Source organism: Babylonia areolata, chromosome 18 (assembly GCF_041734735.1).
Source record: "Babylonia areolata isolate BAREFJ2019XMU chromosome 18, ASM4173473v1, whole genome shotgun sequence".
Lineage (NCBI taxonomy): Eukaryota > Metazoa > Mollusca > Gastropoda > Neogastropoda > Buccinidae > Babylonia > Babylonia areolata.
In genome coordinates, this window is record NC_134893.1 from 55,420,474 (window position 1) to 55,446,348 (window position 25,875).

A 25,875-nucleotide genomic window follows, 5' to 3' on the forward strand; every position below is an offset into this window, starting at 1 on the left:
AGCCCTGCTTCCTTCGCTCACGCTTCTCTTTTTTGTACGTGCCTGTTAAGAGGGAGTCGTTTTTAATACTGTTAATTTTCTTTTATATATATATATATATATATATATATATATATATATTAATATGTTGTCTTTGTAATTTTTTGTGGTCTCTTTGAATACTTAAACATGTACATGTCTCAAGTGTACCTTATGTTCTTTGTATGTTTTTATTGTAAGAATGAGCTGCGCGCACATGACTACATATCATTTTCTCTTTAGAGATAAAAGCCCTTAGCTGAGAGATACGTGATCACACATTATCATTAGGCAAGAAGATCTATTCATCTTAATGGTAGTTTATGAACATTATGCATTAACTGAGTGATGAGTGATGAAAATAAAATTTGGTGGCATCCATTCAATTATCTGTTCTGGCAAACTAGAAATGACCCACATCCTGATTTCCTGTCAGAAAATCTGAGCTGTCCAAGAGTAATCACAACAACTTATATTATAATGTGTCTTCATGTTCATTTGTTACAGGAGACAAAAATGAATAAGCTGTTTCACAGTGTTTACAGTCACTTAGACAAACAAAAGAATATAGATGGGTGTTTTTCTTCTAAACATTCTACAAGAAAGGCCAGCTTTTGTCCATAGCCCTCGGCTCAAGTATTATTGTTGAAATCCACCTGGTCTCAGTATCCCCTGGTAGCAGAAGTCCAGAGGACTCAACAACCAACAAGCTCAGCAACAGTACTGGTTCTCCAGTGCACTGTCACACAATAAGTACAGGAACGTAGAGAAAAACACATGCCAACATGGCACAGGATCGAGGAGTATACACACAAACTGTCATCATGCAAGTACAAACACTGCGAAGAAACCTAACAGGGCTCCTTTTCTTTGCCACTTGAGGAGTACACACACACACCGTCAACATGTACTGTCACAACATACAGTCTCACCATGTAAACACACATTGACTACACACACACACACTGTCACCATGGACACACACACACACACACAGAGACACACACACACACACACACACACACACACACACACAGACACACACACACACACACACACACACACACACTGTAACAATGTAAGAACAGACACAGAGAAGAAACCTAACAGGGTTCCTCTTATGTGCCACTGGAGGAGTACATGGACACATTTCTTCGCTTCAGCTTTTTGATGGAGGGTGACTGGGCAGAGATGCTGTTTGGACTGTGGTGTTTTGCTGGAGTGCAGGCCCCCTTGCTCTCTGTGGGGGGGGGGGGGGGGGTGTCACTGCCGGCGCTCACCTCCATGCAGTCTGTGGTGCTGGCCTGTGAACTGTCCTCCTGGTACCCTGTCCAATCCAGGCCGTCCTGCGAATCCTGGCTAGACGAGTGTGTCACTTGAGCTTTTGTTTGCATACACAGCCAGGTCATCTATAAGTTTCTGGGTGTTTTCCAAGCTTGAAGCTGCCTTTTCCTTGTTTTGATGTTTGGCTGCCATTATGGGTGCCAATTCATCCTCTATGTTCTCTGCCTGTGGAGAAGAGGCAAGTTTGGGTTGGTCATCTGAACAAGAGCCATTCTTCTGTTCTGAAAATTTGTTGTTGGATTCAGAAGCTGCTCTCATCTGTTGGCTAACTCCAGTTCGTTGATGTGCAGCTAGGATGGCCTTGAACTCTTCATCGTCGTCATCAATCTGCACACAGGATTCTCTTTATTCCACAACCTTTGCTTGTTTTGTTTCTGTAATAAATCAAGAGTATTCTATACTAATTATATCTCAAAATATGAACAGGAAAGATCAACAATATTGAATAATAATCTCTCCTTGCTTTTTCATGAACAATCATATTCTAGGTCCCACCCTTTTGTTCTACAGTATTTTATTTTCAAACGAATCACAAGTAAAATCATGAATTTGTATGTGTATTTTGTATTTGTATTTATATTTCTTTTTATCACAACAGATTTCTCTGTGTGAAATTCGGGCTGCACTCCCCAGGGAGAGTGCGTCGCTACACTACAGCGCTACCAATTTGTTTGTATTTTTTCCTGCGTGCAGTTTTATTTGTTTTTCCCACCGAAGTGGATTTCACGACAGAATTTTGCCAGGAACAACCCCTTTGTTGCCGTGGGATCTTTTACATGCGCTAAGTGCATGCTGCACACGGAACCTCGGTTTATCATCTCATCCGAATGACTAGCGTCTAGACTACCACTCAATGTCTAGTGGAGGGGGAGAAAATATCAGCGGCTGAGCCGTGATTCGATCCAGCGCACTCAGATTCTCTTGCTTCCTAGGTGGTTGCGCTACCTCTATCACTCCACATAACAGGACAATGAAAAAAGTCTTCATTTACACAAACCCTGTTTGAAATACACCATTTCACTCTGTTCTTCATAAAACTTTGCCATTAACCAAACTGTAATTTCCATGTTTTGAATTCTGGTTTATTACAGATGACGTATCCCTGACACGTACATTTGCAAATCAGTCCACCATAAAAACAACAGGAAAGTTATGAAACTGTCAGTCAGCAGGTCAGTCAGATTTGATCTGCTCCCGCCAGATGGGCTGGTCACTTATTTAGCTGCCTGGCTGATTTTCTTATGAGGAAATGTTTGCTTTCACATACCCTCCTTCAAAAACAAAAGAACACACACATACACACACACACTCTCTCTCTCTCTCTCGACTGACAAAGCAATTTCCAACACACCTGGGCAGTGGGGGGTGTAGCAGCCTTGGCCAGCAGTCTGGACGACAGCTTGGCACGAAGAGGACTAGAAAAGGAGTCCAACATGTCCAGACTGCTGTTGACATAGCAGGTGTTTGCACTGCTGCTGATGTCGGTGGGCACGTCATCCTCGCTGCCCTTGCTGTCCCTTTCCAGGGCCTCCAGATGTTCAGTGTCCAGGTGCAGGGCCAGGGACTAGTGGTTGCTGATGCCCAGGTGCACAGCTTTGGGGTCTGTCAGATCCAGCATCGTGCACAGCAAGGCTGTCTGTGGGTTCACCATCACCTGAACACGTAAAAATCCATTCAGTCTCAGCTTTTCTTTCCTTTGTATTGTGTGAACTGTATGTATAACAGTAAGGTATAATACCTGTTTAAAGCTGTCTGTGGGTTCACCATCACCTAAAAAACGCAACAATCCCTCCAGTCTCAACTTTTCTTTCCTTTGTAACAAGAGGTATGATATCATTTATTTTTGTTTACAGCCCTTAAAATGCAAATATCAGACCACAGGCAAGTAAGTGAAAAAGGAAAGAAACCACAGAGAAAACTAACTGGAGGTGCAGCTGGCTTGTTATTTCGTTCTGCCAATGCAGGAGCAGTAGGACTGAAATTTTCAGGCAGCTTCAAACTTCCACCAAACAGCTCTTTCACTTTTGCCACTTCTTCATCTGTCACCTCAAAGTTATTCCTGCACACCAAATAAGGGCTGTCACTAAGAGTTACACTCTACTTACAAATGAAGACTGATCCATTCCATGATACACCCCCCTCACCCCCCCCCCCCACACACACACCTAATGTTCATCATCACAAAATGCACCAATATCATTACAATCTGTTATCTTCACCAATTTCACAGATAGATATCAAGCAATGAGATGGAGGCAATATAATAAAAATCACAAGAAATCAAAGCATTAAAAAAGAAAAAGAAAAAAAGGAGAGACAGAATTAACAGAAAAAAGGACAAAATTACACCCTGCACTTAGGTCTTATCTTTAAAAACATGTTTAACTTCTCTGTCATATGGTTTACCACTTTAGGTCTCTTCCGTGACCAACTAATTGAATTTTTTTTTTAAAGAGAGAATCATATTGTGATTTAAGACATTTGTGCCTTTATTGAATTAATGGACGAGACAAGGGCAGGTGGATGACAACCAACAAAGACATACAACTGTGCTGGAGGACCTGGAAACAACAACAGTCCTCTACCTGGCCCAAAATAACTTTCAGAAATGATTGCAGGCCTTAAGTGATTCTTCTAACATTCTACAAAACAGGTGGAGGAGAGGTTGGGAGCTAAATCCTCCAATGCTAGTCAAGAAAAACAATACATCTTTTTTTTCTTTTTATTTCATCATGCAAAATTTCCCTTTCCTCTTGTGCATGCGTGCATGTTTAGTGCGCTTGTATTATCATTATGTGGTTTTGTGTGCACACATCTGTACGCTTACATTCTTGATTGTCTAAATCTGACTGCATAAGCATACTGAAACATGCATTGTCTAAATCTGACTGCAAAAGCACACATGTATAGTCATGCTTGTGATTGCTGAGAACTCAAATTAAAAAAAAAAAAAAAAAATCAAATCAAATCAAATCAAATGACTGCTTCAAGAAATATTACCTTTTAACCAAAGAACTATTATCTAGTATTTGGGTAGGAGAGGGGGGATAATCTGCAAGTGTACAGGACTATTTGTGAACATCTATTTTTGAAATATCAAAAACAGAAAGCCACTTTCTGCTTTGTAAAATAATAGGACGGTCACATCTTTTTCACGAATTAATCATTAATCCAAGGACAATTGTGCTGTCTTAAGAACTCTCACATACGCATGCACTTGTGTCAATTGAGCATGCACATACGCATGTGCGTATTATGTACTTACTGGCACAAATCTCACACCGATTCCCACATCAAATGCATACACTTTCAATCACTGACACACCCATGCCGTCACAAACACATACATACACACATGCCAGTCAAACCATTATCACACATACAACAACAAACTGGCACAGAGATATGGCAAATCATGTACAGTACACACATGTCCCCCTCCCAGAAAGATGCAGACAGTCACAGACACTGGCAGACAGTTCAGTTGGTTGGTGCTCTGAAGCACACACAGCCACTCCAGGTCCATGCTGATACTGATCGGGCCCTTCTTGTCTGGGAAGTCCAGCACCTGCAGGAACTGGCATCGGGGCAGTACTTGTCCAGTGACAGAAACTTTGTGTACTTTTCCCACTGTGCATTAACACACAACATAGAAAGGTGAAAATAATTCGCTTGGTCCATATTCCCCCACCCAATGAATACATCAGAATCAAATGAAACAAACTGAATCTGTTAACAGAAGTCACAAACGTACAAGTTTGTTTTAGAGCACGTAAGACTCACCTCATTCAATAAACATGATATATGTAACCACCTGAGTCTCAGGATTTAGTATTATCATGGTATACTTATTCCTTATGTAACTTCTGTTGTAATTTTCTCATTTAATAAAGTCAATGGCCAATCAAATACCATTCTGGTCAGAATGAGAAATGTCTCAGAGTGATTATGATTTCATCAATAAAACAGATGCACTGACAGACTGGCATGATCAATTACTTCTGACTGATCAAACATCACTTATCTAATTCAATGATCAGTTTGTATAATATAAAATTGATTAATATTTTAAGTGATACACTTAAACACATTATTAATAAAACATACACAGACCCTGTTAGATAACGCTAATCAAAACTTAACAATTTTTACGTGACTTCTATGTCTTAGTTTGTTCTAAAACAACCCAATAAATATAAGCAAACACTGAATGAAAGAAATATCAAAACAGATCTTAACAATGCGAGAACAGCATACTGAGAAAAGGATCAATTTTTGTTCAAACAAATAATACTGAACAGATGTCATTTATCAATATCAACACACCAAATACCATCTCATACCACCACAACCAGCAACTATCCCTCCCCTAACCCCGAAAACACAAAAACAAAACAAAGAAATATTTTAAAAAAAGAAAAGAAAAAAAAAAGAAGTTAAAACTGAAATGTATTGCCATTCATTATTTCATGCAATTGTAAGAAGAGATTTTAAAGATCACTGCCACGAACAACTTGACCCTTAATCAGGGGCAGATCATCGCCAACAGGTCGGTAAACTCACAACTACAGAAGAGATCCTCCCACCAAACAATATCATCTGATGTCATCTTTAAAAAAAAAGTTTTATATTATTATTAGCGCTTTTATTCAGTGACTGCTGAAACTTCAAGTGGTGAAATGAAGCGTCAGGGTGACATGAATTTAAGCGCAAGATTTACTTCTGTGTGTACGCGTGTACGTTTCAATGTTGTATTTTTTTTCTGAATAAACACACACACACACACACACACACACACACACAGAGAGAGAGAGAGAGAGAGAGAGAGAGAGAGAGAGAGAGAGAGAGAGAGAGAGAGAGAGTTATGCCATTCCAAAAGAAAGGAGTCCGAATAAAGATTGGTGGTCAGCACCAGATAATTATTGACTCGATGATTTTAAACCATGAGCACAATACAAAATGTGATTTATATTTGTATTAGTTACATGAAATATGTAACATACGGGGTTTCCTGAAATAATCACGTCTTGTCTTGACTTGTCTAGTCTTGTCTTGTCTTGTCTTGACTGCTGAGTATCAATCAGTGTCAGTTGCTCAAGGAGGCGTCACTGCTTCGGACAAATCCATATACGCCACACCACATCTGCCAAGTAGATGCCTGACCAGCAGCGTAACCAAACGTGCTTTGTCAGGCCTTGAGAAAAAACAAAACAACAATCAAAAACAATACATGAAAAAGACAGTGTGGTTCGTCCGTCGGGATCGACGAGGACCATCTAGTCATCCTGGGGGTGGGTGGGTTGGGCTCTGTGGGTACGCAGATGACTGGTCAGGCCAATCCGCGCCCGGAAGGTTCTGACGGTGTAGACAGGGGATGGTGGCGGCTGTCGGGGACTTGCTGGCACTGCTTTTCCTGACATGTCTGCGTTGCTCTGCTGCAGCGATTCTGTTGGCCTCACAGGATTTGGCGCCTTTGTGAACAGCTGAACGCCACTTTGGTCTGTCCATTGCATTCAGCTCCCATGTGTTGTGGCTGATATTGAAGGCCTTCAGAGAAGCTTTCAGAGTGTCTTTGAAGCGCTTCTTTTGGCCTCTATGGGAGCGCTTGCCATGTTGGAGTTCGCCGTACAGCAGTTTCTTGGGGAGCCAGTGGTCTGGCATGCGAACTACATGGCCTGCCCAGCGCAGCTGGGCCTGCATCAAGATGGTGTAGATGCTGGGAAAGTTTGCACGAGTGAGCACCTCTGTGTCAGCGATCTTCTCTTGCTACTTTATGCCGAGAAGTTTTCTGAGGCTGGTGGTGTGGAAGTGGTTCAGCTTTTTGGCGTGGCGTTTGTAGACCGTCCATGATTCACATCCATAGAGCAGTGTGGTGAGAACTATGGCCTTGTATACTTTGAGCTTCGTCTCCAGGGTGATGCCTCTCCTGTTCCAAACGTTCTTATGGAGTCTGCCGAAGGCAGCGCTGGCTTTGGCGAGTCTGGCATTCACCTCGTCGTCGATGACAACTGTGCGTGATTGTACTGCCCAAGTATGTGAACTTGTCCACCGCATTCAGTCGTTGCCCGTTGATGAAGATGTTTCGTTCAACGTAAGGCTTTCCTGGAGCTGGCTGGTGCATCACCTCAGTCTTCTTTGTGCTGATTGTGAGGCCAAAGTTGTCACAGGCAGCAGAGAACTTGTCGACGCTGTGTTGCATGTCAGCTTCGGAGGCAGCGTTGACAGCGCAGTCATCAGCAAACAGGAAGTCGCTGACGGTGTCTGTCTTCACCTTGGTTTTTGCTTGAAGCCTCCTGAGGTTGAAGAATGAGCCATCTGTGCGGTACCTGATGCCAATGCCTACGTCAACGTCTCTGAAGGCATCTGTCAGCATGGCTGAAAACATGAGACTGAACAGGGTGGGGGCAAGAACACACCCTTGCTTGACTCCGTTGGAGACAGGGTATGGTTCTGAAGTCTCTCCGTTGTCTTGGACTCGGGCCAGCATCCCATCGTGTAGTTGCCGCATGATGGTGATGAACTTTCTAGGACATCCGTACTTCGCCATGATTCTCCAAAGGCCATCTCTGCTAACAGTATCGAAGGCCTTGGTCAGATCGACATAGGTGGAGTAAAGGTCGGCGTTCAATTCCTGACACTTCTCCTGGAGCTGCCTGGCAGCAACCACCATGTCGATAGTCCCGCGTTCTTTCCGGAAGCCACACTGGCTCTCTGGTAGGAGACCTTGCTCAAGATGCGCTATGAGACGGTTGAGCAGCACTCTGGCCTGCGACGGACAGCAGGGATATTCCAAGATGGTTGTCACAGGCCTGACGATTTCCTTTGCGCTTGTACAGGTGTATGATGGAAGCGTCTTTGAAGTCCTGTGGAACTGCCTCATGCTGCCAGATGAGCTGGAATAGCTGATGAAGCTTCTCAGTCAGCGCCATACCACCTTCTTTGTAGACCTCAGCTGGAATGGAGTCTGTGCCAGGGGCTTTGCCATTGGATAACAGACAGATAGCTTTCTGGGTCTCCTCCAAAGTTGTAATGGCATCCAACGACTCACTGACTGGCACCTGGGGGCGTCGGTCGATGGCTTCATCATTGATGGTGGAAGGGCGGTTCAGTACGCTGTCAAAGTGCTCAGCCCATCTCTCAAGGATCCCGTCCTTGTCAGTGATTACAGTAGAACCATCAGCACTGAGGAGTGGAGCAGATCCAGAGGTGATGGGGCAGTAGACTTCTTTCAGGCCGTTATAGAAGTTCTTCATGTCGTTCCTGTCCGCAAAGCCCCTGGATCTCATCAGCTTTGTTGCTCAACCAGGAATCCTGCATCTGCCGCAGCTTCAGCTGGATGGTGCTGCGTGCGCTCTTCAGTATGTCTTTCTTTGACTGTGACTTGGGATCTTCAATGTGGGCTCTGTAGGCTTGGCGTTTGTCTTCCAGCAGCTGCTTGATCTCAATGCAGTTCTCATCAAACCAGTATTTGTATTTCCTAGCAGAAGGCCCCAGGCACTCCATGGCAGTGTTGTACACCGTCTCATGCAGTGCGCCCCATGCTGCCTCCACATTCTGGTTGTCCAGCACGTTGGACTCAAGGCATTCCTCCAGGGTGTCAGCAAAGCTCTGCTTGATGTTGCCTAGCTCCAGCTTGTTGACATTCAGGCGTTTGGGTGCTTTCATGCCCTGAGGCCGTCTCTTGGGCTGGATGCGGAGGTTGAGTTTGGAGACGATAAGGCGGTGGTCTGTCCAGCACTCGGCGCCGCACATGGCCCTCGTGACTCGTACGTCCTGCCTGTCCCTCTTCCTGACGATGACAAAGTCGATGAGATGCTAATGCCCAGAGCGAGGATGCATCCATGACGTCCTGTTACGGGTAGGGAGGCAGAAGACAGTGTTTGTGATAAGAAGGTCGTGCTCGGCACATGTCTGGAGAAGTAGCTGACCATTGCTGTTACAATTGCCAACCCCATGCTTCCTAATCACGCCTTCCCAGGAGGTGCTGTCACAACCAACTCTCGCGTTAAAGTCACCAAGAATGATGAGCTTGTCTGCGTTGGGAACAATGGTGATGACAGCGTTCAGGTCCTCGTAGAACTTGTCCTTGATCTCATCCGGGTTGGTCATGGTGGGAGCGTAGGCGCTGACAATGGTGGTAAACTTCTTCCCGTTGCATATAGGGATTTTCATCGTCATCAGGCGATCGTTCACTCCTTTCGGGGGGGTGGGGGTGGGGGGTGGGGGGTGGGGGGGGGGCAGCCAGCTTGCTAACGAGGGTTGTCTTCACTGCAAAGCCAGCTCCAGCCTCACGTCTCTCTTCAGGTCCGCGACCACTCCAAAAGAAGGTGTAGCCTGCGCCTCGCTCACAGAGTTCGCCTTCTTCTGTCAGTCTGGTCTCACTTAAGGCAGCGATGTCGATGTTGTACCTGGCTAGTTCACTCGCAATGAGTGCTATGCGTCTCTGTGGTCTGTCCGAGTCACCAGTAATGATGATAAATAAGCAAATAAGCAAATAAAATTAAAATATGCAGGTACACATTCACACAGACACACACATGCATAACAGATGTGCAACAAACATGCAGTTTCACAGACATGAAAGCACAAACAAATACACATAAACGTACACGAGCCCCAACACACACACACACACACACACACACACACACACACACACACACACAAATTACCCTGCACCCCCCCTCCTCCATACACTCATTTCTAGGCTACGTATCGTAGCTTCCACGGCATACACACACACATACATACACACACGTGCGCGCGCACACACACGCACACTTACTTGTACAAGCACTCATACATACGCCCATATCCCCCACCTCCACACACATATATATATATGCACACCCGCACGTTCCAATATTCCGTTGCTCCCACAGTACAGACATGCATGCACACACATACCTCATCTCATCCTCTACACACACACACACACACACACACATACATACACGCACGTGCACAGAGCTCTCCTGACATGTATACACTTGCACACTCGCGCACGCACACACGCACACAAACACACAAATTTTGCATTTTCGCATGCTAGAAACTGACCTTAAAACGATTTTACTGAGAAAAATTCATCCCATTTTCAATTTTTAGTTTCTCAAGGAGACGTCACTGCGTTCGGACAAACCCATATATACTACACCAGATGCCTGACTGAAGCCAGTGACCGAAAGCATCACAACTATCAAAAATCATTATTTGGCACTGGGGAGCGTTTCTCATGCAAAAACTTGGCTGTGAAAGAATTAAATGAAAAAATGTCCTCATACATGATTACAATGCTAGAAGGCGTTTTCATTTTACATTTTGACGCTGACGTTAATGCTATGGGCATTTTCAACAGCAATGATTATTACGTTAAAACAACTGAAAAAAACATCAACAAAAAACAAGCACAAAACAACAACAACAACAAGCAAACAAACAAAACCCCACTCTGTAGGATTCGAATCTACCCCGACCCCAATTGTGATCGATTTCTTAACATTTTCGTAATTAAAGATTCATATTATGATGATAATATTATATTTTTATTGTAGCCAAGCACTTATCTGGCTACAAATAACCTTAGTTCAATTCACAGTGCAAGCCAAAAGCTGAGCTTAGCAGACGCCATTTTTGTAGTCACAGTGTACCTGCTGTCTTTCAATGACTCAGGCATAAAGCACGACGCCATTCCAAATTTGAATAACCGATGTCCATTTTTACACTGCTCTGAACATGTATTAGTTTTAGTGTAGGCATCGTTCACTGTAATGTTATATTTGTTGTGCTTATACACACCCTTAAAGCAGTTAGAAGCTTGCTTGATTTCATTAATTGTTCGTCAGTCTAAAGATTTCAGCTGACGCTAAGCTTACGTCATTCTGTCCTTCTCACCACACACTCGCTGTTCCACCAGTGTCACGGTACGTCATTGGCTGAGCTGAAATTTGTGTTTCTGCTCCACCATATTTAATAACTCTGTTGTCAGATCAGTAAACTACAAGTATTATATACTGGCAGAATCGTCGTAATTCCATCTTTAAATCTATTCCACTTATGTTTGCCTACGTTAAACTGATTTAATACAGTTTGTAATTTTCAGCGACGAGCTCGTTAAAACTGACCTTTTGGCCTGATTTGTGCCGATCTGCATTGTAGCACACGTGATTGTTTTTGCAGTCCGCTTAACTTGCATAAATTGGCACAGTGAGTGATGAGTGGTCACTTCATACCTGGTCAGTCATCTGACCAGAGCTGCTCTCTCTCTCTCTCTTGCTGCGTCGCGAGCAGTGTGTGTCGTGTGTGTTCCCACAATGGCTGACATCTCGCTATGTATCACTGTAAGTACTAGTGTGTAGAATGTGTTGATTTGTAAATTGTATTGTTCGACACAGTACTTGTGTTCATATGAGTATGTTCAGTTGTTGTGTTGTTCAGTTATTGCTTTGACATGTTAGTCACAGCTCGGCTATGATTGATCTAAATAATCACCATGTCGTCATATCCTCGTAGCAGTATTCCATTTGATTTTTCTTAACGTCACAGTCAGTGACGTCTCTGGACGCTGACAGTTTGTTCTAGAATATTCTAGTGATTGCATATGACGCGTTCTTTCTTATTTGCTGTCACTGATGAATGTTACAGTGTTTCATTGATTCTCAGTACTCTAAAATGTGTGTAGTATTCTGTCATGGTTACAAGATAGTGTTGGATTAATATCAGTATTTGGTTAAAACCACCTGATATGTATCAGTCTGTTAATTGTAATTTAGTTATCATGCCCTCTCCTATATGGCTTACTCCAGTATAGTGCTACATGATAAACTGATTCATTTGAGTCGTTTTGACACAGTATAAGCTTTACCTAATCTATACTGTCAGTGTACTTTCACTAAATCAGCATAGCTCCAATCCACTTTAACTGCACTATTTAAATGTATTAGAAATATCATTTGATGTCAGTGTTTGGTCTTCACACATATGCATTACCAAGTTGTAGTCTTTCCTTGTAATATGTATACATGTGCTTTACTATTCACTTGTGCTGACATGTTGTGCAAATGACATTTGTTTGTGTCATTCCAGGCACTGTCTTCTCTTTTTATGTCTTCTCTTCTTATATCTTCTCTTTTTATATATTCTCTTCTTATATATCTTCTTCTAGTCTTATTTTCTTCTCTTGTTATTTGCCTTCTTTTCTTAAGTTCTCATAACTATTGAAATAAAACAATAGAAAAACCCATTTGTGACTGGTCTCTATATGTTCCTGGCCTGTGCACAGGAATTCTTGTCTATCCTTTAATACAGTAAATCATCATTTAATTAGTTCTTTTGTACCATACCCTAATAGAACCACTCAGTTCAGTAACACGGCTACATTATATAGCGCTATAATTCAAGCGTAAGCAAGCTCCAAGCACTTTACAATCCAGTGCCTAAAGTGAAACAAGAAAGCATATAAAAAGTAGTAGAAACATAAAACAGAATCATTAATATAATAAAATTACAATGCATAAAACTCACAAAGCAACATACTCTCAATACTACAACTGTTACACTCGCACACACACACACACACACACACACACACACACACACACATACACATACGATTAAACGATTAAACGGCTGAGATCTGATTTTCTGCGTTCAAATGTGACTCGATTATTTCGAGATAGTGTTCGAAGTCAGGTGTATGGCATGCACTCACGTGTGTACCTGCTGAAACGGCCATCCAGTTCTCCCACACAGCATGTCTCCAAGACAATGATCACATTTCCGTTAATGTCCGTGAGACTGAGCGTAACTGGAGGACCAACAAAGCTTTCTCCAGACACTCGATGTACGTAATTTCAGAGCCAAAGATTTGGGCCTTCAGGAAATGATGAATGAACTAAAATGTTTAATGGTTTAAGTTTTGAATCAAAATCAAATGTGCACACACGTTCCAGGCTATATTATACACCTGATATAAAACGGTCATGGGAAAACACAAGCTGCAGACACTCTGTTCATGTAGCTGTCAGTTCTGTGACGTGTTTGAGCTGTTAGACCTATTGTTGACGGTGCCGGGTTCTCCTTCCTATTTTCCCTTAACTATGTGAAGAGCCACTAGGGTGCCGCACGGAAGAATTGTTCACCAGATTCCTTCAGGTTTGTCGGTTGTGTGTCAAATCCTGGGTCTCTGCAGTTGGTGTCCCTGTCCTTTCTGCTATGGTGTCAGTCCATTTGTGTGTGTGTGTGTGTGTATGTGTGTGTTTCCCCCCGTCTCCCTCCCTGAACAGTTCTCTAGAGGATTGTTTTTACAAGGCCTCTGAATTTGTTACATGGCCACACCAACATAGTTTTGTTTTCGTATCTGTCGTATTAATATAGACTTGCCTCTTTTCAGTGACTTCACTGCTGTTCAACCTCCTCACGAAGTATTGGAAAGCCACCCTCCTTTGAAGAATCTTCGATCTCCTTTACTCTGTTTCTTGTTGAGTTTAGAGAGTAATCAGTCCACCCTAATATGATGTCTTTTTCATGTGTGAGATAGTCGCCGTCTTTGTCCTGAATCGTGCTGACTTTAGTTTGTTTCTAAAGACTTTTGCAATGCTAAAACCTTTCTTCGTGTCGTTGTTGTCCGGATTTTTCTCATTGTCTTCAGACTGTTGGTCAATCCAGCTTTTCTTTGTATTCTTCATTTCTTTACCTTCTTGATCGTACAGCATGGTAAAACATATGCTACTGTTATAGTGGAAATAGACCAGAGAATTTCCTGTGACTGTCTACGTATGTCCTCTGACGTTTAAGATCTTTATTAGTTTTTGTTGAGGAGTCAATTGTTTTGTTTGGTCTGACAAGAAAATGAATGACGGTGTATACACATATGTCCTTCAGGTGTTACACGGTTCATTGCTTCCTGTGGCTGCAAATTGAGATCATGTCCCGATTCTTGATCCAGATATGACGGTCTGCTTACTGAGGCAGGAATTTAGGCCACTTCTCTGAACTTATCTATTGTATGAATGGTAAAACGAATTTTGTCAGAAACTAACCTGTGACCCTTTTCTTTGTTCACTGTGGAAACTAGCGTAGTATCCTCTCGTTTTCACTTGTGGTCGCACGTTTTATCTTTTATTCGTCATGAACATTGTAAATGTCTGTTTACTTCACAGATTGTTTTGAGCACGCGCGCGCAAGCGTTTGTGTGCGAGTGTGCATGTACGTGCATGCAGAAAATCATGTCTATCATAAACTATCCATAAACAAAGGCCGTATCAGAGGTGACAAGGAGATAGCGAATAACACCATATTCTAACTGAAACTGAAGATCAAAAACAATATTTTGTGAACTGTGTTATCAGATAAACGTAAAAAAAAGGTGTACCATCCACTATGGCGATGTGGCTTAACGTCGCGGAGTAACAAGTGGGGGAATTCGGGTTCGAGCCCCTGCAAATTTGGCTCCTACCAGAGATGAGTGTGCTGTGGGCTAAAATAGGAAGACTGGTACCACACAATCAAGAATACCACACAAACAAGAATCATCCACTTCACAGATACGTCTTTGGGATTATTGCTCGTATTTTCTGACCATCACTGCAAATATCTGTATATCAAGGTGGCAAACAGTCTAGAGTTTGTCTAGCTGACTGGCGCCACATCTTAGGTGAAAATAGAGCAGCTTGGTGGAGATGGAGCTGAGTGATATAGAAGGCAGATATGGGACAGATTGGCAATTAACATGTCGAATTCCTGTGAAGACAGTTACCTGATGTATCAATTTCAAAAGCTGAATGGAATCAGTTGCGGACTTGATTGGTATGGGCTCAATAAATGAAGAAAGGATGAGATGCATTCAGATTTCATTCGGCAAAATTGTGGACGGATCTAAGGAAATGTTGAGGGTCATGGTGTCTGTTTCCCATCGTGTGGAGCACAGGAAGAACATGCCATCCTTCAGGTTGATGAGAGCGGGTGATAAAACTGGTATCAACCATTAATAAACTCTCTCTCTCTCTCTCTCTCTCTCTCTCTTACCTGCCTTCCTTCACACATGTGCACATTACAAGCACGCGGCAGTTTAATACGTCACTAAATGTTTTATTCAATACACACCAAACCACAAGCTCAAACTGATTCAAAACATATGGATATTATGAATACATAGATAATGATGAATACATAGTACATAAAATAATACATTTTTTCCCGTATAACTTTTTTGTTGTTGTTTTACTTTTTATTTTTGTTTTTGTTTTTTGTTTTGGAATCGGCGTTAGCCTCTAACTGACGTTAAATCAAAGAGCGGGTTTTATTTTTTTGTGTCCATTCTTTGGGGTTAGATGTGCAAAACGTTGTATTTTATCAAAGAGATAAAGGCATTCACAACATGTCATGCAACTGTACTTGCCTTTGCACATGAAATAGCTCGTTCAGGGGAAAGTTACATTCAGAAATATCCGCTGTGTACACACAGAATATTCACAATCTTTACCATTTTCGGCCCATGGACTAACTAACAAACAAAAAATACCCACACGTGTAGAAGTGATTTTCTTCACAAAACGTAACGTCGGGGGGTACCCGTTATGCCGCCGACTCGTTATGCCGCCGTATTCGCAAGCTTTTCTCGGCTGTTTATGTCTTAGTAAAATTTGGATCAAAGCTCGGGGGCTATTATGTCTACCGAATGATGAGTTGAGACCCATTTGCGCCATTTGTGACGTCACAGTGGCGCAGCCAAAATTTTGATCACTAATATCTCCGCTGTTTATCAACGGATTTCCTCCAAATTTCAGTTACGTGTTCATTATACTAGGGACTATAAACGGTATAAGTAATAAGCTCACGATGACGTAAATCATGTTCTATTTTTAGAATGCGCAGTTCTCTACGCAAACAAGCTTTTCTCAGCTGTTTATGAACCGATCTTTTCGAAATTTGAAACAAAGTTCGTAGCCTATGAGGATTCGCGAATGCATACGTTTGGACCCAGTTGCGCCATTTGTGACGTTACTGTGACCCAAATGTCAAATAAAAAGGGAGATTATTAGTATGGCTTGCCCATCTTGTTTTGTCTTTTTTGTGACAAAAGACAATCCGTAAACGGGTCGGCGGCACAACGGGTCGGCGGCACAACGATACGCTCCCCAAACGTCACACCTACAGAAGATCTCTATCGAGGCATAGCCCATCAATGTCCATCCCCCTCCTCCTTTCTGACTTTCATTTACTGTAGAAAAGTAGGCTAAACGTGAGTAGGCAAAAATTGTCTTTAAAAATAATCTCTGATTAGTAAAGCTTTATTGATACGTCCATGCTATAATTATTTACTCAAAACAAAAAAAGAAGAAGAGGGAAAGAAGTAAAGTTAAAGAAAAAATATGCACAAGATGAATTAAGCCGAAAAGCATAGGTTTTTGAATGTTTTATTTTCCCGACCAGACTTAAGAGAAACTTCAAACTGACATCTGACTAATCATCTGCCAGTCTCCTGAACATGGCGTATACAAAAATTCCTTGCAAACCTTGATATCTGTCACGCTTTTGTTAGATTTATATACCCGAACCATCCCACTGAAATTTCTTTGACGATGATTATAGTAGAAGTATGCACAGGCTCGGAACAATTACTAGTGTCTCTTTCTCATATTTATAAAATCAGTTTTTAAAAAAGGCCATAACTGTTAACTGCCACATCCGACTGAACGTTGGCAACAGGATGATGAATACTGTGACATCAGTCACATTTCAAACGGGAAATCTTTTTCATGTCGAAAAGGTTTCTACAATTAATGGAATTTTCTTTTTACAACATAACGCTTAATCATCAAAGAGTCTCATTAGTAAGACAATCAAATACCGTAGAAGCTAATACGATCATAGAAAAAATCGAAGTAAACTAAATATCGCACAGAATAACCAAGCAAATAAAATAATACCAAAAGCACTGTTTCTATTGGAATACACAAGACGCAAAACCATTACAAAACCGAATATATAAAGGCAACAATGCACACACAAGTACACGAGAAAAAACGTAAATAAAACTAAATAAAACTACGATACCATAGCATTAGTTTTAATACATGAAACTTGAAAAAATGCTAATAATTATATTTTAAAATTTGGTCAGAGAATTTTTGTTTCAGCTGGAAGCGTTGCTGTTTTGAGATCTTTGAATCTTTCAAAATGTACACTGTACACATCTCTGGATTGCCTGTTCAACTGGATGATTTTTTAACAGTACTGGACAAAAAGTGTCTTTGGATTTGTTTGTGTGGAAAACAAGACACAGTCTTAAGAAACAACTACAATAAGTGAACAGATCACTGTGTTCAACATACAAATGGAAAAGTATTCACACTCAGCTTTATTCATTTTTAACGAATTATGGGCACATGTCTAGAACGCATATAAACGCTTTTGAAATGAAGTACAACCGAAAACAACTGATTTGCCAGCGAAATTCCCTTTTCTCATACCATGAGCATTTAGTCTTTGAAACGAAGCTATCATGGCTTTTATTGCACTACAGATTTTGTAATTGAATGTAGTTTTTCCATCGTTGAAGGAATTTAATCGTTTCCAAGCCAATGTTGACGTCTTTGATATATGCCGGTTATTTATTGTGCATTTAACGAAACGCACCGAACTTTGTATAGCATATGAATAATACGTCACCTCGTGCTGTAACAGTTTTGTCAATAGATAAAGATATGAACTTTCATTATGGTGAAATGATAATGATGGAATTCCTCCAAACTGATGTAAAAAATGAAGAAGTATCCCGGGAAAACAAAGTGGAACAGAGGAAGAGAAGGTTCATATTGGAGAAAAAACATAATTTTGAAAATTTTATTTCAGAAGTAGTAAAAATTAGAAATCAACTTCTCGAAAAGAGCGAAACATATATCTTACGCCCATTGGTATTTTTGTGTTCGACTTTTTCAGAAAGTCTGAAATTACCGCAGGCAATCTGGACACACGGAAAATAGTAATTCCAAGCCACACTTGGGAGATTAATAAAAGATATTTTGATACACGTCATACTGACATCAAAAAGAATGAAAATTTAAATATGGCAAATGTCCGAATACACTTTCTGATCAAATATCCTGATTATAAGTTACACACACATGGCTGCAAAAAAGGTGCAAAACACAAATATGAAACCACAAAACTACACAATCATATATCTGTTTTCAAGAGGGTTACCAATTACTAGAACAAGTATCGTGGAGCAATTAAGGAATATACCTAAAAATGGAGAAATTTTAAAATGAAAATCTGATTAATATTCATAAACTTGAAACTTCATCAAATTTGCTGAAAACGTTTAGGCGCTGACAGACAGACCAGTGGACTCGGGATTTGTAATGACAGTATTTCTTGCTAAATGATCATTTTTGTTATGACAGCAGGATATATGTACTCCCTAGTTTAATGATTTCAAAATACGAATCTCAAGAAACTATCGTAATCGCAAAACACGTTTTATACAAATAATTATGGTCTGTATATAAAACCTTTATCATAGCAGATTGCAAGAGATGTTCCAGATGATCGTTTTCTGTACTGTCATGTGTTTATATAAACATTAGCTCACATGAGCGTTCTGTCTCTGTACTTACATTCGAAATGTGTGGGTAGCCAGACTTATTTATCCCATCATTCCCATTCGCCCCTATTCCGCTCATTTTTGTTCTTGATTGGTTAATTTTGCTATCAACTATCGTTTATGTTTCATCGCATAGTTACGATGCACAATATTTCTAAATGTCGGTCTTTGTGCATGATATTCAAAGTTGACGAATAGAAGAGCAGTAAAAACACCACCACCACATTATCAATATGACAGAAAGAAGAAGTTCGTGCACTTCCAGACAGACAAATAGAGAAACGGGGCAGAAAGACAGAGACAGAAACACACACACACAGAGCCAGAGATGAGAGAGAGAAGGAGGAAAGGGGGCGGGGGAGAAAAATAATGAGTAACAGCTATATACCACAGCACACTAAATAATGCCAAATACACATTAACAAAACTACTAAGCCAAGGCAATTATATTTTAGTTCTCCCACAAAAAGAATGAAACAAAGTTTATACTAAATACATTCCTGACTACAATGGACAGCCTATACATTAGCACATAATGTGTGTTCCCTTTTGCTAAAGTCAGGAGGATTGCTACTTTAAGTCACCAAGTAATTTTTCAAAAGTAAAACTGGCTGAAAAATACGAATATAACCGGAACAGAAAGGGGGAGGGGTGAACGCAGTAACAAGGGGTTGGGTTTAAAAATGAACAAATAAAAACAAACTGTTGAATAATCCGTTCAATCCTTGTTTATATCGTTTCACTGGCGACCATTACCGGACTGAACAAATCGAACAAATTGCACAAAATTACAAACATGAAATGTGGCTTCTGGATATCAATAATCAAACATAAACCCACAAAAAATGGATGAAATAAAGCACTCAAATATTGTTTTTAAATTCTTCTTTAGACGCGTATGAGACGTGGTCAATATGTTGGAAACAGCAAATATAATCACCAACAGATCAGAACAACACAAGGCTGAACACTGCAAAACTAGACATAATTGATGCGTCTCAAGGATGGCAACAATAAATCCAGAAGTGATTCAGCCGACTTCTAAAGGTAGAAACCCATAAGGCATACGACTAGTACTAATTAAATAGCCAGCCTGTGGGCTACCCATAGAGAGACATTCAACTATGTGTTCGTGCCTTTCTCAGCAGAGAACCCACACAATCACATATTAATCACTGACTTGGGGGTCCGTTCTCTCTTCCCTTTTATCATAGAATTTTCTTTTTCTTTTTTGTTGTTATCGAGTCTGACTTCTGTTTCCTGTAATGGCCTTGTCCTTTCACATACGCGCTACATGCATTTCTTATATTTTTTATTATATAATTCTCAGAGATTACCAAACAGTGTTGCAGTATTGTTAGTTTCTTGACAGTTTTAACAACCAGAACACAATAATAAAAAACGAAAGCATCACAAAGCAGTAAGGAAAGATGGTGTGAATGGGACTGTAGCTATGAATCATCTACTGATTAATAAAACAAGCTTCCTTTTCTAACTGTACATTGCAATCGTGCAAAAACGTGCTTCAAGCACTTCACAAAGTCAATGCTAAATTCAAAATCAGTAGTGAAAAAGTTATTTAAAAAATCAACAGAATTTTACTGAAATGTTTCCTTTAAAAGTTTTTTTTTTTTCTAAATGTAGGCGACAATTTTCTTTTTCATCATTAATGTAAAACTGGAAATACATTTTCAAAATGAAAAAGTAGAATAAAACAACAACAACAACAAAAAACTGAATGTTCTTATCACGTTTCTTTCCATGATTTTGTTTTTTTCTTTTCTCAGTGTTGAAGACAGTTTTCTTTTTCGTGGTGAAAACTCTCATTTGGACAAGTCTCGTTGATTCAGGCTATCCAACAGTCTGCGGCAGTTGTATACAAAGTGAATTTAATTGTCCACCATCCTGAAAAAAACGACAACAAAAAATGAAACATATGTCATAAAGGAAAGGTAGAGGCAGACAGACAGAGAGAGAGAGAGAGAGAGAGAGAGAGAGAGAGAGAGAGAGAGAGGATACTTTTGTGATTAAGAAACAAACAAACAAACAATTCACGAGAAATAACTATTTCAATTTGAAAACATAAAACGCTAACATGCTAAACTGAAGTAAACCGCACATACAATGAAACATGCATTAATCCATTGCAAATGGGAGAGAAACTATTTCCTATGATTCAATACAACTTTGTGGAGTGATATTAAAGCTAATGCTGTTTGCTTCCAGCGAATGTTCGCATTCAAATCAAAGTGTGTTTCTTTTCAGACGTTCCATTCATAACCATTTTAGTTTTATTTTTCATATTTTGTTTTCCACTTTTTCCTTGGGGATTTAAACTGTGTTGTGCAACACACCAGAAAAAAAAAAAAAGAACAAATTATGCATTTGTGTGTGTGTGTGTTTGTGTGTGTGTGTGTGTGTGTGTGCTCAGCTCATTTTCTTTGTATTTTCATAAAAAAAAGTAATCAGACTTTTATGACAGCAAAGAGAAAAGACTTCTTAAATTTGAAATTCTGTTGTGTGACTGCAATATCTTATTTTCTTCTTTCTTTAGTTCAACGTCTTTTCACTGTTAAGTGATATTAGACGGCAGCAAAGTGTTATAATCCATGGCGTGATCATGTGAAGCTGCGCACACAATTACAGCCTCTGAAAAAAATCTTTTGCATACTTTTACAAAAAAAAAAGTTCAAAAAGTCTACCATAATGCTTTTAGCATAAAAAATCAGGTAACATAAACACAAACACTATTATACTCTTACCATTAAAACTGAAACTCAAAATCTGTGAACCTCAAGCAAAAGCACACACATATATATGTGCATGCTCACAAAATGAAACATGCGTGTATGCACAAACACATACACACAGGCACACGTGCATGAACACAACACGCGTTCGTGAGCACACACACACATATGCATACACACATATTTGTATTTATTTGTATTTGTATTTCTTTTTATCACAACATATTTCTCTGTGTGAAATTAGGGCTGCTCTCCTCAGGGAGAGCGCATCGCTACACTACAGTGCCACCTTTTTTTTTTTCCCTGTGTGCAGTTTTATTTTTTCCTATCGAAGTAGATTTTTCTACAGACTTTTGCCAGGAACAACCCTTTTATTTCCGTGGAATCTTTTACGTGCGCTAAGTGCATGCTGCACACGGGACCTCGGTTTATCGTCTCATCCGAATGACTAGCGTCCAGACCACCACTCAAGGTCTAGAAAATATCGGCGGCTGAGCCGTGATTCGAACCAGCGCGCTCAGATTCTCTCGCATCCTATGCGGACGCGTTACCTCTAGGCCATTACTCCACATGCATACACATGCATACATATACAAGCATGCATCTATTTTCTTGAAGGCTGACTTCACAACTACACGCACGCACACACACACACACACGGGCATACTTTCTTGCAGACTTACTTCACACACACACACACACACACACACTCCCTACACTACACTACACACAATAAACCCACCATAACAGGAGAGACATCGACACAAGGAGTGCGCCTCTCAGGGAACTTGAGCGTGGTGATCCTGAAGTCTTGGGGGTAGTACCTGGGGCGGTGAAAAATGCAACTCACTGTAGTAAAAGACGCTATAAAACAAACATATGGTTCAATGAAATAACGCTGACCAGATACCTGACCAGCAGCTTAATCCAGACCTTGAGGGAAAAAAAGTTTATGGGTGACAAGTAAACAACCGAGGTAATTCATAAAGTTAATTTCTTTGTCTAATCATTGATCAAATCACTGGTGTTTTGTTTTATGTTTCCCGTGAACGGTTGATTCTTGTGATATGTTACATGAATCCAGTTGAGCAAACATAAACACTGAACAAAATTCAACGAGATCAAGAAGTTATCGACCAAAATAGTTGGGGGGTGGGGGGGCTGCGGGGGCTATAAAAGGTCACACCAAGATTAAGGCAAAGGAAACATCGGGACTGAAAGACCAGGTTAATGGTGTACATACAATATCTATTAACATGTAAGATGGCACTATGAGGAATATGAACAAAGGATGAAATAAGCCCCAAATCTAATTACTCTGGTGCTATCAGTTGAACACACGTTTGCAGCTTACTTGAAAATATTTAATGATACAGAACACATACTATCAAAAATTCCATTCACCGAAAACACATGATTAGTATAATAACCGCTGGGAACTGAGCAAGAGATTCAAGATGCAGTGTGATGAAAATGTCTGTGTGGGCTGTTACAGTTAGGCCAAACATTTACAGTTTTTCGATTTCAGTCTGTGACCTGTCTTATTTTTGGTTGATCTATTTGAAACAGGAAGAACTTCATGAGGTTTTCTCCATGACACGCATGCTGAGTGCTAGTTAAGTCCCTAGCAGTATCTTTGACTCCTCCATGCACATGTGGATGTGCAAGTAGATCTGTTGATAATTATAAGGTCGTTCGTGGACATTATCCAGTAAACGATGAAACCAAAACACAAATTTTTCTCTGAATAAAATCTGGCAGCCTCTTTTCGGTAAAATGTGATCGCAAACTATCAATGCGATCTATGTGCTGATTATGAATATGCATGAAAACGAGTAACTCCGACTCTGTTTACCGACAGAACTTCGGTGAATATAGGTTGTGTAAGAACTTGACGCTTCCATGCCCGAGTCATATTTAAGAATGTTATGGTTTTTATGAGTGGGAAAAAGTATTCCCCATTTTATATTTAGATTCACATCCCATCACTTGTCAGACTTTTGCTGCTTCTGGCTAATGTATGCATCAGTGTAACTTCCGTACTAAGCAGAAAAAGTTACTATTTGAACGAAATATGATCATCAAATAACGGCTATTAATCAGTGTCAAGATGTGTCAATAAAAGCGCTGAAATATGTGAATAAGAAAAGGAAACGTAACAGTAACCTGACTGGAAACATCTTTAGCTTCTTCTTCTTTAGCCCTCCCCAATAGTTCATTGTAATTATAAGAATGTGTGGAAACATCTATCTATCCTTCTCTCTCCCTTTCTCTCTATGTATATATATATATATATATATATATATATATATATATATATATATATATATATATATATGTATGTATGTATATTAGAAGTTAATGCACATGAGTTTAAAAGGGCTAATTTCAAAGCAAATTTTCGCTCAGAATTTAAGTGTTGAAGCAAGACAGGCGTATAATTCATAAACAAAGCCTTGGGCACATCATTTAAAGGAAAAAAGGACATAACTTATGTGACCAAACATATCCCGAAGTTTAAATTCTTTCTACAATTAGGCTGCTAAAACAGTGCGCGCGCGCGCGCGAGAGAGAGAGAGAGAGAGAAAGAAAGAGAGAGAGAGAGAGAGAGAGAGCAACATCCGAGAGGCGGAAACTGACAGACATAAAAAACGGATGTACAGATAAGGAGGGGGGACACTTGATATAGTATGTGAACGCACGCACGTCATGCTATTTTCTCACACACACACACACACACACACACACACACACACATGCCCAGAGCACGTATACTCACGCACCCGTTATAATACTTACTTGTACAAGCATTACCAGTAGCGGTGAAGCCGGGAGCACAGCTACAAACATAGGAACCCACAGTGTTAGTGCACACCTGCTCACAGTCATTGGCTGCAGGGTCCAAACACTCGTCCACATCTGAAAGAAGATGAATCAGTGAACAGACCATCTCTCAAACATGAGATGAAGTGAGAGTGAGAGAATGACAGAGACAGACACACAGACGCATGTGTGTGTGTGTGTGTGTGTACACAAGGATACAAACATATTTCAACACGTGTGTTAAAATCTACTATGGGATTGATAGGTAGTGGTTCACTATGGGCAACCAAATTTCTGTCTCCCCATGATATTATCAGGAATGAGTTAATACTGCTGCATCTGCTGCTACTGAAACTGCTGCTGCTATTAGTTCACTTATATCATTATCCAACGTTCAATGTAGCAGTTTGTTTTCACTGTAACTGCTCATAGGACTTTGCCAGAATGACTGCAGTTGGACACAACTAAATTTTTTTTCATTTAACTACATTGAAGCTATGGAGATATTCTTTATGGAATCAGTTAAAAATTCGATGCTCGTGGGAAGACAAAGGCATCTGGGAAGATGAGAGAGAGAGAGAGAGAGAGAGAGAGACAGACAGACAGACAGACAGACAAATTGTGACAGACAACTCCAGCTGCTCTTAATTTCTGATGATAAGAGACAACATATATGCACTGGACAGGAAGAGAATATAAAAATGACTGTGTGACAATTCAATGATACCTGAGCAGGTGTTTCCGTTGTAAACATAGCCGCCTTCACAACCACAGCTGTATCCACCATCTCGGTTGACACAGGTCACGTGGTCCCCTGAGCAGTGGTGCTGATTGGTCGAACACTCATCCACGTCTGTCTCACAGCGGACGCCTTGCCAGCCTGTCTGGCACTGGCACTGCCCGTTAACGTTGTCACAGGAATGGGCGTGAGCAGTGCACTCACACTGCGTGGCACAGTTGGCACCGTACATGTTGGAAGCACAAGCTAGGACACACAAACAGCACTATGTTGCAAACTGTACGATGTACTGTGTACGATGTTAAAACCTCTTAGCCAACAAGAGAGTAGAGAATAGTCCTGACAAATATAACAGAAAAATACACACTAAAAACATATATACATGCAAACAAAAACGATAATGAAAACAAATAGGATGCACTGGCCAAATTGTACAACTCGAATGAGATGCAAAAAAGTCTGCAGTTATTGAAATATAACATCTGCTAGCAAACAACAAAACGACAAAGACACAGAGACATCTGCCAAAACTGAAGAAACAAAGACTTGACTTTTAAGTAAACATCTTATCAAAACAAAAAAAAGATTTGAGG

At 40.5% G+C, this 25,875-nt stretch overlaps 1 protein-coding gene across 1 annotated transcript in view; it reads right to left on the reverse strand.

The window, feature by feature from the left end:
• Nucleotides 1-17,628: 17,628 nt before the first annotated feature.
• Nucleotides 17,629-25,875, reverse strand: part of LOC143292928 (uncharacterized) — a 65,554-nt gene continuing 57,307 nt past the window's right edge. The window contains exons 21-24 of the mRNA XM_076603624.1: nucleotides 25,271-25,528; nucleotides 24,520-24,639; nucleotides 22,463-22,544; nucleotides 17,629-20,875 (exon numbers count right to left, since the gene is read on the reverse strand). Of these exons, the coding sequence (XP_076459739.1) occupies nucleotides 20,860-20,875; nucleotides 22,463-22,544; nucleotides 24,520-24,639; nucleotides 25,271-25,528 (476 nt within the window). The 3' untranslated portion in view covers nucleotides 17,629-20,859. The remainder of the gene's footprint in view (nucleotides 20,876-22,462; nucleotides 22,545-24,519; nucleotides 24,640-25,270; nucleotides 25,529-25,875) is intronic.